The sequence below is a fragment of the Primulina eburnea genome, chromosome 7 (assembly GCF_022965805.1).
Source record: "Primulina eburnea isolate SZY01 chromosome 7, ASM2296580v1, whole genome shotgun sequence".
Taxonomy (NCBI): Eukaryota; Viridiplantae; Streptophyta; class Magnoliopsida; order Lamiales; family Gesneriaceae; genus Primulina; species Primulina eburnea.
Window position 1 is genome coordinate 35109833 of NC_133107.1, and position 16472 is coordinate 35126304.

Genomic DNA, 16472 nt, shown 5'->3' on the forward strand with positions numbered 1-16472 from the left:
GGGGAGAAATGTAAGGCTCGAGAATTGTCAATTGGCATGGATGTTAGACTTGTATAGATAAGAATGCATGAATTATGAGATTTTGAGCAGCAGGGCCGAAGCCACATCGCACCCGCGGTGTTAAGACTACCGCCCCCGCGGTGTAGGTGATAGAAAATTGGGAGATTTTGCGAAGTAACACCGCACCCGCGGTGCGCGCAAGACCGCACCCGCGGTGCTGAGACCGCAACCGCGGCGGTGCAAGCGCCGCACCCGCGGTGCGTGAATTTCCGAAAATGATAGGGCTGCCGAGAGCTTAGCGCACCCGCACCCTTACACTGCCGCACCCGCGGTAATGCGTGTCATGTGACAAACATGAACACTCGTCCCTTTGCATGCAATATAGATTATGTGTCTTCATTTCCTTGCATTGCATCTTCTGAGAGCCGAGGGAATTCAAGGAGGAAGCTTTCACTTCTTTTGATTTTCAACTTGAGAGTTTGCATGATTTAGCCATCCGAATTTTGTTCCGAGTTAAGATTTGCGATCCTTACAGCGTTGGCTACGAAAGGATGTAAGTATTGTTCATTTCCAGCATGTCTCGATATGTATGTGTTGGGGGAATTCAGATTTGAGTTAAAATATGAGTTAGTGATATATTGAGCATGATATATTCGTTGTCGGATCGATTTTCGGACACCGTAGGCTATTGTTTCGATTTTCAGCATGTGTTAAGTTACGGTTGTTCAGATTTCAGCCTATGTATTGAGGTGTGATGAGTTTATGAGTTGATTATGATCGAGTACGATATTCTTGAGTTATCGGTATCGAAGAATTATGCCGTTACGCCGTCGAATTGCATTGAAACCGATGTTAGCTTTGTATATTGATTTGTTTGAGATGTATATGATTGAAGTGCACATTGTTTATGCCATTTCAGATTTGTATTGGCTATTGTGAACTCGAGACTTCGACCGACGATTCGACAAGAAAGGTATAATTCATGTGGTCACGGGATTGCACAACTCGATTCAGATTTGATACGAGTTTCCCTAAATCACATACTAGATTGTTATTACATTGATTATGTAATGCCTTGTTTATTGATTTATATTCGAGTCCTGAGATAGGAGAGATTGGCAGACTTGCCAAAACTAGACGTTTCGGTGTATCGACGCATAGGAGCAGATTTGCTATATGTGTAGACCCTCGATACAGAGTTGACCGAAGTCTAGGAATAAGACGTACCGTTGCCCCGAGTGGTTGGGTAGGTAACAGACCGTCTTATTCACACCGGGATCCCTAGATTAGAAAAGAGTCGAGTCAAGAGAGTTGAGTCAAGATTTGAATTGTTGAATACAGATTTGTATTCTACTACATGTTTAGATGTATATTCATGTTACTTGATTTATGTTATGCATTTGTACATGATTTATTACATTGCATGCATCCATGATTTATACTGGGATATGTTCTCACCGGAGTTATCCGGCTGTTGTCGTGTCTGTATGTGTGCATGGCAACAGGTGGGGCAGGATCGGGGTCACGAGCTAGATGAGAGATGATGATAGCGTGGAGATCTCGGGCATCGCAGATTACTTGTGTTTCCTTATGAAACTTGTACTACTTATGTTTATAGTTGTCATTTGAACACTAGTGAATGTTTGTACGAACAGACATGTATGTACATTATGTTGTTTATTTCAATTAACGACATGTTATGCTTTATCTATACATTTGAATTAATGTTAAAAGCAAATTTTTGACCCACATTTTCGAACAAAGATCCAATTAAATCCCAAAAGAATTGAGTTAGAGCCCGGGTCCCCACATCAAACCTTATTTTGATTATGGTAATTATGCTAAGTATAGAGTAAGGGTGTGACAAACGCTCTCCTGGATCCTCGTCGAACCCTCCTAGACCAGCACACCCAGCCACAGCCCATGCAAGAGCCCATGCGTGATCAACTCCCTTGTCACGCAAGTTCTCTCCTACTATAATCGAGCCATCTTGGACCATGGATGTACTAGGCCCTGACCCGACCCATATCTATCTTCTTTAGACCCTACTGGACCAACCCTAGCCAACCTCCAACCGATCCACGAGCCACCCTAGCCGCAGCCTCCCTTGTGCGTGTATGGGGAGAGTCCTAATTCATGAGGACTCTTCCCTAGCTGCTAGACTCGAGTCCTTGCCATGCTAGGACTCTTCCCAGCCCTTGACCACGTCCAGCCCAGTCCTTAGCCCTGCTCTGGCCGAGCCACACGTAACCGTGCAAGCTAGCTGATGGCTTTTTCATGTAGGAACCATAAGAAAACCTAGGCCCTTCCTTCACCATGCACGACTCCTTTGCCAATGACCTGCCCTCTTTTTTTCATAAAAGGACTCCTTTACTACCCATAAACGTCCCCTTAATGGCATTGTGTCCTTAGGATTCATAACGTTTTTAAACAAGCGTAAAATCGTCAATAACGTTGAAAATATTTGTTCTATCGTTAAACAAATCATGCATAAATATTTTCATGGAAAAAAAAAAATAAAACAAGCATAATATGATTTGAATTATGTGTCAAAGGGATTCAGAAATGTGTCTTTGCGTTTTAGAACACTCGAATATACGATAGTTGGTGTGGGAATGAAGAAGGACGTCGAGCAACAAAGAATCACTGTTTTCTTCTCCTAAAAGTTTCGAATTTTGTGTGTGTTGTGTGTATGTGATTTCAGCTGCTATGGTGTACAAAAGGCCCTAGGTTTCTATTTTATAGATTTTAATTTGTATGTTAATGGGCTTGAGTTTTGAGACTTTGAGTTTAGGAGCAATTGAGCCTACTAATCTTAGGTAATTTAGGCCTAATAACAACTATTTAATTGAAAATTAAAATTTTATAAAAATTAGTTTTCAAAATAATAATTTATGCTTTTAAAAGTCCCTTGTTTGCCCAAAACCAGCTTATCTTGATCGTCTCCGGTCTCCGTTCCCCAGCCTATTATCGAATATTCGAGTAAAATCTACAGTTTTCATAAAATCATGCAACTACACCCTTAATCATATAATACGCTTCATGTAAGCATTTAAAATCAATTAAATAAAATAATTAAACAATTTAAATCATTTGCATGCATGTGGTTTACGCGAGTTAGCTTTTGGACGTTACATAAATGTGAAGTCTTTTTATTTTAAAATTCAAATTTGAATTAGATGTCGCTTGAAAATATAAACTACATTTAAGTTGTTGAATTGATTATATTATTCATTTAATTTTGGTTATGATTTTTAGTTTTATGTTATTTTTATATATTTATCACTTCTCGCTATCATATTAAATAAAATATAAATTTTTTATATACTACTACGTTTTCGAAATTTTTAAAAGTTTAGTCAATTTTAAATCATGATTGTCTGTAAATTGATATTATTATTGTTGTTATTGTGTTTCTTAATTAAAGTTTCAATATAAATATTTTTTAACATCTCAAAACAAGATAAAATTGTATTATACTCTCAAAAAAAAGTAAAAATTATTATATACACACACGCTTTTTCCACCAAAACGCGTTTAAGTTAAAGTCGCTACTTAATTTCTTGACTTTTGGTGAATTTGGGCGATTTTCTACGATACGATCCATATTTCCCAGTGTCAGATTTTGACTCAATTCCAATAAGGTGAGACTGAATACCACTGTGTTGAAACCCTTATGAACTCTCAGTGTTTATGGTTGAACTCGTGGAATTTTTTAATTGATCGAGGTTTGTTTTTGGTTTTAAATTGGGTTTTTGCTAGATTATTAGAAGTGGACTGCATTTCAGATTTGGGTCATTTTTTTAAGTGGTTTAGTTTAGCTGCTATTTATTCTTTGTTTGTTTTTTTTTTTGTTTCTTTGGGTGTAATCGCCTGTGGGTTTATATTTATATCGAGTTGGCAAGCCGCGATTCAGGAGTTTACTCATGTCACGATCGGATTTCACGGGGATCAGGACTGGTTTGTCCCAAAAAATTATGAAATTTATTCCTGATTTTTGTTTTTGAGTCAAAAAGTTTACTTCAGAATATATTAAAGCACCCTTGATGGAATTCTTGGGTTGGTCATGGTATATACTGAATTTTATGGCTAAAAGGATGGCGTGGTGAAGCAACAGATATCATGAAATAATGTGTCTGTGTGCAAGTAAGCATAGCTGCTTTTTTTGTTTATGTGAGAAGATTGATCACTCTACTGATTTCTAACTGGTATTGTGGAACTTTAGATGAATTTTGCTTCCAGACGATTTGTCTTTGGCATATCTGCTTGATGAGAATGTACATTACTGACTTCCTAAAAGGGGAGCTACCAACTTGGATTTGAGCTTAGCATATCACACATGTTTTATGAGTTTTCCGGTTTCTTGAATTCAAATTATGTTTGGGGACAACAAGAAGATCTGAAATCTTGGGATTAGGGATAGTTTTCAGTATGTATGGTTTCTGATGTTGGCGTCCAATAATCAATGTGTATCTTTAGAACTTGAGAATTGTGATTCTTGTGGTTGATTGAATCTTTGGTTGGTTGGATGTCTAGATCCTAGTTAATAGCTTTGCACTCGACACTTGGACTCATTTTAAAAAATCAAGAACAAGTATGAAATGAATTTGGCACTCTTAAATGTAAGAATATATGCGAGTCAATATCAGATAAGTGGACTGGGACATGCAAATTTGGGGTGGAAAAGAAGTGGGCTGGGACATGTGGGTTAGCATTTAAAGAAATCTATGACTTGTAATCTACAGGGGACTGATTCGAGTAGACTCGGTAATTAGAAAACTTTGATCACCGCTCGTTTAAGTTACTCAAGTAATAAACTATGGATCATTTTTTGAGAGCAATTCATACCGATGAAGACTGTGGATATTTAGTTGTTAGATCAAGGGTGGGAAGCATGACCAATTAGAATCTTATGTCGGTATGAAAATAATATCCCAGTTGCTTCCATATAGTTTTTTAATTCTGGGATTTGTAACATTGTTGAATAGTTTTTATAGATTTGGGTTTTTGTTTGTGTTGTATGCAACTTTCACTTGATTCATTTCAATTATTGTACATTAGGAATATTTTATATTTCTAAGCTGTTCATTGGAATCATTTGAAAGTTATCTCAAATCTTTACTGGATACGTATGTGCCTACGTGGCTCGTTTGCAGTATACAAATTCTTCTAACTACTAGTTTATGCCATCCATTGGTTTTAAATTCATTTGGTATGTTTCTGAATGAGTTTGTGTTTCTTGATTTTGCAAATGACATTTCAGTAACATGGCTGCAGCTGGGAGTTCAATGTTGTACTCATTTCTCCTATTTGTTGCTTCTCTATCTCTACAAGAAATGTATAGATCAAAATTAGCATCTTCGGAGTTGTTTACTATTCTTGGAGGATTCACCAGCTCTCTCGTATTTCTTTTGCTTCTAACGGTAAGAAAGTTTTATGTTGATGGCTTTAGTTATGATGGTATAAGGCATGCTCTGAACATTTTTCGCACCTATTTAAATCCTCTACTTTCTTCTTACTTACTTTCATAAATTAATACAATCCTCCGTCCTCATGGTATAAACAATTGGGGCTGCGTATATCAAAAGTGTGGTAGCATAAAAGTCCAGGACTGCTCTCTGTTGATTTTCAACTCTTAATTGGTAGAAAAAGGCTACCAGTGTTTAAAGCGAGACTTTTTATATTATTAATTAATATACTCAGTTTTCTCCCTGCAGCTTTTTATTTCAGTTCATAATCTTGATGATTAATCTTTCAGATTGCATCCTCCCATGTGGACCAATCTACAGAGCCTTGTAATTTGTAATGATCCTTTTCTCACATGCATTTCACAATGTGGGTACTTTTTTTTTTTATTATTATTATTATTTTTAAGAAATGAACATAATGAGAAGATAACCCACCCGATACCCTGATCCCTGTTTTTGCTCAGGCCAGATCAAACCTCCGGGTTAGCCAGTCTAAATTGAAAGCCCTAATTGTAAGAACCAGCCTAAACTTGAAATATTGGTGTATGATTGTGCAAGTAACTTGCTTTGTTTAATTGGCCGGCCGATGCATTTATGAGATGATTGTGGTATATACCCACATTTGACCTGATTTTTGTCTCCAGTTCATGGGAAATTATCAGGAAACAAACGGTGTCAAGACGGGATGGGGCACTGGTAAGTGTGGTTGTTACTTTGGCAAATACCTTCATTTCATCTATTTACATCAAATCCTGGAAGGTGGTCAAGTTTTACTTTGTCATGTGCAGGGGCACCAAAGATCATACTATTTTCAGCATCACTATCTTACTGCTAATTTTATTTTTGAAATTCGCCTTGCACAATCATCTTCATCATTTCATGATGCAGTTATAATTGCTGAAGTCGTAGCACTTGTAGCCGCTAGCACTGTTCACAGAGTTTGTATCACAACCTGGTATACTATGCTTATATACCATTGAAATGATTATTTATGTAGTTTCTTGATTTCTTGATATATCTGCAGCTTTCTCTTTTCGGCTGTGCTACTTTATGAGGTCAACAAACTTTCTGGAATCATGCTCAGCAAGAGTGAATCCAAGGCAAAAAGATTTTAATTTGAGCGGTTCCTATGAGGCCTTGTTAGAAGAAACCATAATTCTCCCTCCCTCAGTTTTTTTACCCTTTTTTCGTGTACTTCTGTTATTGGACTTTTAAGTTAGTTGAGTATGCTCAGAATTGTTAAGCAATTTTCACTTATTTTATTAAACATAAATAGTGAGTTATCAAATCATATATAAAGTTTATAGTAAATATCTTATTCCACTACATTTCATGTGTTTGACACTAATTTTTTGGAATGTTATAATTTTTACACTTGACAAGAGTGATAAATATCAAATATATAAATTATAGGAGAGGTAAATGCATATAACTCATTACTTAAATGAAGGAGGTGCCATTACAACCATAGAGTATTAGTTGAAGGAGCCGAAACTTTTGTACCTAAATATTTATGATGCCATTATTATGCTACTCTTTTGTTTCTCGGTGTTTAACTTACTCTTCTCCTATAGGGCTCAGATTAAGGATGATATTGAATCGAATCGAAATCACGTATGTTTGAGTTTGGCTTGATTATAATCGAGCTGAGCTTGAATATTATTTAACGAATATATTTATGGTTTATGAGCTTTTATCAAGCCTAAACGAACTTAATAAATATAAATTGTAAATTTAAATATCACTCAATTTATTAAAAAAAATTAAACAATATATTTAGAGAAAAATATATTATTATTATTTAAATTTGTAATTTTATTATAATAAATAAATTTAATATATTATTCTATATTTTTTCATAAGTAAAGTATAAATATATAAATCAAATATTAGAATTATTATTTATTTTTTTTATCTAAAAGCTGGTTCATGAACCTATGAACAAACTTGTTCATGAGTTAACGAGCAGAGTATTGTAAAGTTTGAGCTTGGTTCGTTTATCTTAAAGAGTCTCATTAAACGAGTTCAAACGAACTTTTATGACATCGAATTTCGAATAGCTCACGAATAACTTTGTTCATTTTTCATCTCTAGCCCGAATGCCAAGTGTAAGTGTACACGTGCATACATTTATATGTACTAGTATCACTTTAGAAATATATTTTATTTTTCAAATAATTATTGTAACTATTATTTTTTAAAAAAAATTCAAATATTTGATTTAATTATAATTTTTGTACCATCTCGGAAATTTGAAGTGACTGTTTAATATAAATGCGAATTTTTTTAGAATAAAATAATTAATAACTAATTTAAAAAATACTGATATAGATTTAATAATGATATATTAATTATTCTTCTAAGTCATTGTATATACAATTGTTCTCTATTGAAAATTATTAATTTAACAAATAAATAAAGAATATATTTTGTAAGGTCCAAAACTAAGACGACGTAACCCAACTGCATGCGAATCTAGAAAATAGTGGAAAATAAGTAATAATTGATTTTAAGTGCTAATTAATTATGTGACATACTTGTTTATATGCTAAATGAGATTTTATTGTCATCATGCATAAAATTGTATTTTTAGTAATAGTCAAGTGGCGATCGAGGAACGAGGACCGAGGGCTGAAAAATGCAAAATGTTTTTAGTAGATTATCATTTTTAATTATTTAAAATATTGTTGATGCTTTTTAGTATTTTTGAAAATAATTTGAGGTGATTTTATACGCTGGGACGTAAACTTTATCGGTGTTGGTTTTCAACTAAAATGCGAACTTTTTGGGCAACCCGGCTATTTAATTCACAAAATATTTTTACCAAAACCTTACTAATATATTTTATTTAATCCTAATTAAAACTAATGGGCTTAAATTTCAAGGCTTAATAGGTCTAAAGCCTAGTTAGTGGTTAATTAGAGTATATAATATATTAAAAAAATATCAAAACCCTACACCTTGCAAAGCAAATTCGGCCACCTAGTTTTTTTAAATTCTGAAAATTCTCTCAAGCACCTCTCCACACACACGACACTTCACTCGAAACATTGAGGGGCAATTCGTAAGGTTCAAGCACAAGTACAAGCCAAGATGTTCCTCCGTTCTTCGTCGTCAACGGATATTCGAGCGTATTTAACACAAAGGCACACCATACATCTCCTTTTCTCATCCATTACATCATATTATTGTGTTATTTATTGGATGCATGAAGAACATGATTTATTTTTCAGTATTTTCGAATTATTGCATGCACCCTTGAGGAAACATGGTATTTTGATGCAAATTTCTAAAGTTTTTATGAAAAGGGGGCTGCCATGAATTTAGGTTGGAACCAGTGGTGTCTATACATGATTTAAGGTCCTAACATACTCACCATAATCACCAAATTCGAAGCAAGAGGAGCGAACCATGAAAAAAAAAAAGAGAACAACGAAAGCTACTGTCATAAGTTGAGGGTTCGGGTTGCACAAAAGGGAAGGGCTGGGTTGGCCTGGGCTGGGGCCAGGGCTCGGACAGGGACTATCAAGGGTCAAGGGAGAGTCCTAGCCATGCTATGACTCGGTTTAGAGGGCTTGGAGGAGTCCTTGTAAACAAGGACTCCCACCCGAGAAAAGCGTACAGCTTTTGCGCAGCGCCGAGAGGGCTTCCGGAGGCTCGGGGGATGAGTCTGTGGTCCAGGGCCGGGTTGAGGGGAGTCTTATGGGTCCTAGGAAGGTGCGTGAGTGGGTGGTCCATGGCCTGGGCGCACGGGTAGAGGCTTGGATTCGAAATCTAGAGAGTCCTATAATGAAAGGTGTCTTCGGCCAGCTTGTGCATGGGAATAAGGGGCTTCGTTTTGGGTTTTGGCTTGGGTTCCTTAGTTTTTTAAGGGTCCAGTAGGGTAATTTGGGATGTTGGGCAAGTTTCGGCTCGACATGGCTCGGGGGTAACTCGGGAAAATCAAAAGTTGGCTCGGGGTCGAAGTTTAGGTGTCAAATAGGGTTTTAAATAAAGAAAAAATTGGAAAATGGCTAACGGGGGTCGAATCGTGGTCCACAAGGGTAAAATAATATAAAAAGACTAAATTTAGAATTTAGGAATTTTATATTAAAGTTTGGGATTTTTCGGGATTAAAACACTATAAGAACAGTTAATTAAAGATAAATGAAAAAGTCTAATATTTAAGCTAAACAAAATTATGAAAAAATTCATGTAAGCTTAAATAATTATTTGGGACATGTTATGTGGCGCCCGGTTTAGGAATTCATAATTATTCCCTTACTAAGTGCCACATTTACCTTCAATCTTTCTTTATTGAACTTCTCTTTTTATTTTTTACCATTATTATTATTATAAAGATATTGTAGATAAAAATTTAGTTACTTTATACTATAATTTAAAGATTATCTACAAATATTTGCATTCTTATTTCAAATATGTACAATTATTTTACAGCGGAAGTTTAACATTCATATGTGCAGCGGAAGTTTAACATTCATTTATAAACAGATCATCCCAACTTTCAAATGCTCTTATTTCATCTTCAGTTATTTTCCTCTTGTTCCAATTCGGGGGTTCCAGTGTCTGGAAATTACAATAGACGAAAAGAAACAGAGGGTTAAGTCTTTGAGGACTTAGTGAGTTTAAATTAGTATATGACTTTTAAATAACACTTCATCATAATTATACATGAAATAATAGGCATAACAATTTAGATATTATGAATGATATTGAATGAAATAATAGATAAATGAAAATTCCATAAATTAACATTGGTGGCTCTAATTGAGCACTTTTTACCAGCCAGGTGAACCATTCTCCGGACCGAAATATTCGGTGCGCGTTGTTCAGATGAACCATATACCCGGGATTTTTGACCCGTTGTTCATTGGACTCATTTTCCGAGCCGAAGCCACGTTGTCCAGTGGACTCAATATCCGGACCGAAATCCGTTGTCCATGACTCCATTCATTAATGATATATCAATCCATTCATAAATATGCAAAAAACATATATCAGTAATTGAAATAAATTGTGGATAATATTTGAACATTAGATAAATGCTATTGAAATTTCCAGGCCAAATGCCAAAGGCTTTAATAGAAGAATGAATAGTAATTTCCTCACCTGATAACTTAAAATTTAGGCTTGATTAATACTCCGAGTTCCTGGAGCAAGTCCTAAAAATATATTATGAATGATATTTATATGTTAGAGTTTTTAAGTAACTAGCTGATCATTTCCAGATTATTTTTTGTTCAAGATTTAATCCGGTTGATTTTAATTAAGTTTCAAAAATTCATATTAAATAGAAGTTATATCCAAATATTACGAAAGTTGGCCAAAAAGTCGGAAATAACCTCAGGAACGTTCGGCCGCCGGAAAATCGCCGTTCCGGCGGCGCGTGGCTGGCCGTCCGGTGGCCACGCACGGCCCGTTTTTTTCCAGCATGTGTAACTTTTTATGATCTTGAATCTCTTATTGAAAGTTTTGTCAAATTCCTAACCGAACGATACCAGAATTAAATATCGTCGTATGGCTAACGGAGGTACTCCGGCATTCCGGAAATCTTAGTTTCGGCAATATTTTGGGATGACGGGCGGTATGTACCTCATCCATGCAACAAGAGGTACAACTTTGTTATTCAAACCGACCTCTAGTTTGGTGTGTAGCTATAAGAAAAATAAGCGTAAAGTACCTAGCTTGAATACGGGATACCGTTGCCGATTTGCGGAATATCTTTGTTGGATTTCCTTGTTTTCGGTCGATCCTCTTACGTCACCTCCAGCGCTATATTGTTTTATGATATGAGGTGAATAGTTGATGATTTATTGGGATTTTTCGGAAAGGGTATAGCTTTTCCTTCTATTTTTTCTTCCTTTTTCCCCCTTTTCTTTCCTCTTCTCTCTTTCTTCCTTCTCTCTTTCTTCCTTCCCTCCTATTGTGATACGTGGAATACATTATGTATATTAGAGATATTTTCAGGTAGAGATAGACGATAAGCCACAGTGCCTATTCGTTCTGTCACTTCAAAGGGTCCAACAAATCGAGGATGCAACTTTACCTTCTTTCCAGTACGCTTGATTCCTTTTCTTGGTGATACTTTTAGTAATACGTAGTCTCCGACTTCAAATTTCAAATCTTTCCGCCTCTTATCTGCATAACTCTTCTGTTGACTTTGAGCTGTTTGTATTCGTTGCCTGATAAGTTGTAAAATGTCAGGCCTGATTGCTCGTTCTTGTCCATTCTTTGTGCCTCTCCATTCATCCATATCCCAGTTAAGAGGAGAGCGACATTTTCTTCCATATAGTACTTCATATGGCGCCATTTTTATTGAGGATTGATAACTATTCTTGTATGAAAATTCAACTAGAGGCAAATGTTTTCCCCAGTTTTCCCCAAAATCCAGCACACATGCGCGAAGCATGTCTTCCAATATTTGAATGGTTCGTTCAGACTGATCATCAGTTTGCGGATGTGCTGCTATGCTAAAATTTAATTTGGTACCTAGGCATTCTTGAAGTTTTTTCCATAATCTTGATGTAAACTTCGGATCTCTATCAGATACTATGGTAGTGGGGATACCATGTAACCGTATAATTTCCTTCTGATAGAGTTCAGCCAGTTTTTCCACCCCATATTTGTGACTTATGGGTATGAAATGTGCTGACTTGGTCAAGCGATCAACGATTACCATATGCTATTAAAACCTCCTGTGAGCTGAGGTATTCCGGTCACAAAGTCCATAGTTATTTGATCCCATTTCCATTCTGGTATAGGAAGTGGTTGCAAAAGACCTGCTGGTCTTTGATGTTCAGCCTTTATCATTTGGCAAGATAGGCAGTGTGAAATGAAATCTGCAATATCTCGTTTCATTCCTTTCCACAAGAAGTGTTTTTTAATTTCTCGGTACATCTTAGATCCTCCTGGATGAATGCTGATCCGAGACTGATGTGATTTTTCCATTATTTCCTTTTTCATTGAGCTAGGCACACAAATACGGTCATGATAGCATAGTATTCCTTGTGAATTGGTGACGAAATTGGTATCAGTACGGAGTTTTGAAACTTCTTGGTCCAATACTTGATTTTGCTAATTCTGGTATGAAATTCAGGTTCGATTCTCAATTCAGCCAAGTGCCTACGAGAATGGATGTGCACCCATTCTCTTTCTTCTTTCATTCTCAAACAAGCCATGCTAACCTTTCTACTTAAAGCATCAGCCACTACATTAGCTTTACCTGATTGATAAAGAATGGAACAATCGTAGTCTTCCAAAAATTCAATCCATCTTCTTTGCCTCATGTTCAGCTCTTTTTGAGTAAATAAATACTTCAGGCTTTTGTGGTAAATATCAAAAGTGGAACCGTACAAGTAGTGTCTCCATTTTGCTAATGCAAACACTATTGCTCCTAATTCCAGATCATGAGCGGGATAATTTAACTCGTGATTCTTTAATTTTTTAGATGCATATGCAATAACTTTATCGTTTTGATTCAGTACACATCCAAAGCCTTTTTTTGAGGCATCTGTGTAAACCACAAATCCTTATGTTCCTTCTGGTAAAGCTAATACAGGTGCACTGGTAAGCATTTCTTTTAATTTGCAAAAACTTTTCTCACACTCATCATTCCACAAGAAAGGGTTGTCTTTGCGAGTTAGCAGTGTCAGGGGAACAACAATTTTCGCAAAATCTTTAATGAATCTTCGGTAGTATCCTTCTAAGCCGAGAAAACTTCTGATTTCTGTGATGTTGATTGGTTGTTTCCAACGAGATATGACTTCTATTTTTGCAGGATCTACTTCTAGTCCTTTCTTAGAGATAAAGTGGCGAAGAAATGACACTTTTTCTAGTCAAAATTCACACTTACTGAATTTGGCATACAATTGATGCTTTTTCAAAGTTTTGAGAATCAATCGTAGATGTTGAGCATGTTCCTCATGACTTTTTGAAAATATCAAAATGTCATCTATGAATATGACAACGAATTTGTCCAAGAATGGTTGAAATATTTGATGCATCATATCCATGAAAGCTGCGGGAGCGTTGGTTAATCAGAATGGCATTACCACAAACTCATAGTGTCCATAACGGGTATTAAAAGCCTTTTTGGAGATGTCATCCTCCTTAATCCTCAATTGGTAATATCCTTGCCGCAAATCAAGTTTTGAAAATACTTGAGATCCTTGTAAAACATCAAACAATTCTTCGATATGGGGAAGAGGATATTTGTTTTTGATGGTAACATTGTTAAGTTCTCGATAATCAATGCACATCCTTAGAGTTCCATCTTTCTTTTTGACAAATAATACAGGAGCACCCTATGGTGAGGTACTAGGTCGGACGTATTTCTTGTCCATGAGCTCTTGTAATTGAAGTTTTAATTCTTTTAACTCTGAAGGTGCCATTCGGTATGGAGTTTTAGATCTGGGTTGTGCTCCAGGTATTAGATCAATGGAAAACTCTACGTCTCTCTGAGGAGGTAAAGTATTGATCTCTTCAGGAAAAACCTCTGGAAATTCTTGTACAACTGAGATTTTTGAGATCTTGAGTTGATCTTTTGGCATATTTATCAAATAAGCTAGAAATCCTTGTCCGTTGTCTTTTAGTATAGCTCTAGCTTCTACGGTTGATACTATTCCCATGGTATGGTTAGATTTGGAAATGATTAGATGAGAAGTTTGAAGATAAATTTATTTTGTGTAGCAATTGAGTTGGGCTTGGTGTCTATATAACCAGTCCATTCCAAGAATAATATCATAGTTCTTGATAGGTAAATCAATCAAATCTGCTAGATATTCTTTTTCTTGGAAGTTTAAGGGACAGTTTCTGTAAATGATGTCAGTAATCATCGTTGTCCCTAAAGGTGAGCAAATTTCGAAGCTATATGGTAGCTGCTCAAATAACAGTGTTAATTTACGTACAAAAATTTTGAGATAAAAGAATGAGTAGCTCCTGGATCAAATAAAGTTTTTGCAGAACTGGATAATATGGTAACAATACCTTATACCACTGCAGTGGGGTCAACTTCCTCCTCTTGGTTTGCTAAAAGAGCATAGGCTCGAACAGGTATCTTTGGCTTTGTTGTGGGTTGGGTCTTTTGCGTTCTTTTTGGACAATCTTGAATACGGTGTTGCTCACTTCCGCAAATAAGACATTTCCCACCTTTTCTCCAGCACTTTTCTTCTTCGTGATTTGGTAATACACAATATCCACACTTTTTATTGTTGTTTCTTAAAACTTTTCCTTTTACAGCTTCTCCTTGCCTGACTGGTTGTGTTCTCTTTTCAAATTTTCTTTTCCGGTTATCCTAAAAAAGGTTGGGCTTCCCGATTTTCTTTTCTTCTTCCTCTTTTTTAAGAAGTGTCTTGATGTCTTCTTCCACTCGTAAGGCTTGATTAACAGCAGAAACATAACTGGTAACTTCTGTGGACAGTGTTGCCCAACGAATATCGAGCTTTAACCCTTGAACAATTTTTTTCATTTTTCTTACCTCATCTTCCATGTAGTGTGGTGCATAATGTATAAGACGGTAGAATTCTGCCTCATATTGAGTTACAGTCATGTCACCTTGGACTAAATCCATAAATTCACGTTCTCGGGTATTTAATATAACTTGAGTTGTATATTTACCTTCGAACTCTTGCAGAAAAGTTTCCCACGTTTTTGGGGTGTGATTCTTTGTCCACCTATGTTCCACTGTACGCCACCAGTTATGAGCTGCTTCTTCAAATAAGTAAGTGGAAAAATTCACCATCTGTTCTTCAGAATAATTGAGAATAGAGAATATTTTATTGATTTTGCTTAGCCAAGATTCTGCTTGATAAGCATCTGGTTTTCCTTCAAACTTTGGCGGCTTGAATCTCAAAAATCTCTCAAGAGCTCGATCATTTGCCTCAATGTGATGTTCTTGAGCTTGATCATGAGGTCGTGGTTGATTTTGCTGACAAAACTGCACAAATTGATGCATTATTTCAAACATATTTTGTATGTTTTGTTCTTGGGGGGAATCGTGTTGAGCATTTATGGAATTTCCACCAGTTGCCGAGTTGTGGTCATCTTGAGGGGGAATGTCTTGTCCGATTCTGGCTTGAGTACTATTTTGTGAAGACGTCATTCTAAACACATAAATATAAAATATAAACATATCTTACAATGAATGCACATAGTTATGTTAGAGGGTAAACAGTCAGTTTTATTTATAAACAAGACATGTTTCAAATATTTACAATACCCAAGCAAAATACAATCAAAACAAGCAAACTGGGTCATCATGCCTACAAAAAATGATGACCATGATAATCATCATGCCTACAAAAGATGATGATTATTACTACTAGTTATATACTATTGCCCAATAGTCATTGTCTTCATTCGTCGTCGGAAAGATCTATAAAAGTTGTGTGGCTCGATCCTTCATTTGTTTCTGTGGTTCCCATTGTAACATTTTGATCTGTATTTGGCCGTGATGTATGTGATTCAATTGGGTCTGGTTCATAACTAAGCTCATTTTCATTTTCACTTTCAGGTAGGAGAGTCATTGGAATAAGTTCATCTACTCCAAATACAAAGTTTTCCCACATGGTGTCAGGAAGAAATTCGACTTCTGGTGACTGCAACAGATAATATTTTATCATAAAAGGGTCTTGATTTATTGTGGTGTTCATGATTCCAGAATATTCTGCAAAAAGGGCTGGTACATCCTCTGGAATACTACTACCTCCGATTTCAAATGTGCTGACGGGAGGAGCTGTGGTCTGATTTGTGTAAGATGGACCGATAACACCAGGTTCCATACCGTGGATAGATTGATAAACCAGTTCACGCCCATGCATGATTAAGTGGTCAATGTGGATCGAAGGGTGTGATACTCCCTTTAAGAAACTAATCAAACCTCGGTCATTAAATTCATGCATGTCTAGTAAGTATATCAGAGTGCAATCTCTTTCATACAGTACATGACCTAATTCTCCCTGATATGCTAGATTATCAGCTATCATCCGTTCCTCGATAAATCCATGA

General features: G+C 36.1%; 2 protein-coding genes across 4 annotated transcripts; one reads left to right on the plus strand and one right to left on the minus strand.

The window, feature by feature from the left end:
* Positions 1-3540: 3540 nt before the first annotated feature.
* On the plus strand, positions 3541-6781 carry LOC140837476 (uncharacterized). Of its 3 annotated transcripts, none has more exons than XM_073203644.1 (5): positions 3541-3644; positions 5264-5423; positions 6113-6164; positions 6357-6423; positions 6493-6781. In XM_073203644.1, the coding sequence occupies exons 2-5, from the start codon at positions 5268-5270 to the stop codon at positions 6581-6583; spliced, it is 366 nt and encodes a 121-aa protein (XP_073059745.1). In that variant the 5' UTR covers positions 3541-3644; positions 5264-5267; the 3' UTR covers positions 6584-6781. The 3 variants fall into 3 exon arrangements, with proteins under 3 accessions (XP_073059745.1, XP_073059746.1, XP_073059747.1); XM_073203645.1 differs by having other exon boundaries at positions 3630-3728; XM_073203646.1 differs by lacking the exon at positions 3541-3644 and adding an exon at positions 3803-3960.
* A 7979-nt stretch (positions 6782-14760) lies between these two features.
* On the minus strand, positions 14761-15567 carry LOC140835890 (uncharacterized). The gene has a single exon (XM_073201301.1). It carries the CDS (start codon positions 15565-15567, stop codon positions 14761-14763), a length of 807 nt encoding a protein of 268 aa, XP_073057402.1.
* Between the last annotated feature and the right edge of the window lie 905 nt (positions 15568-16472).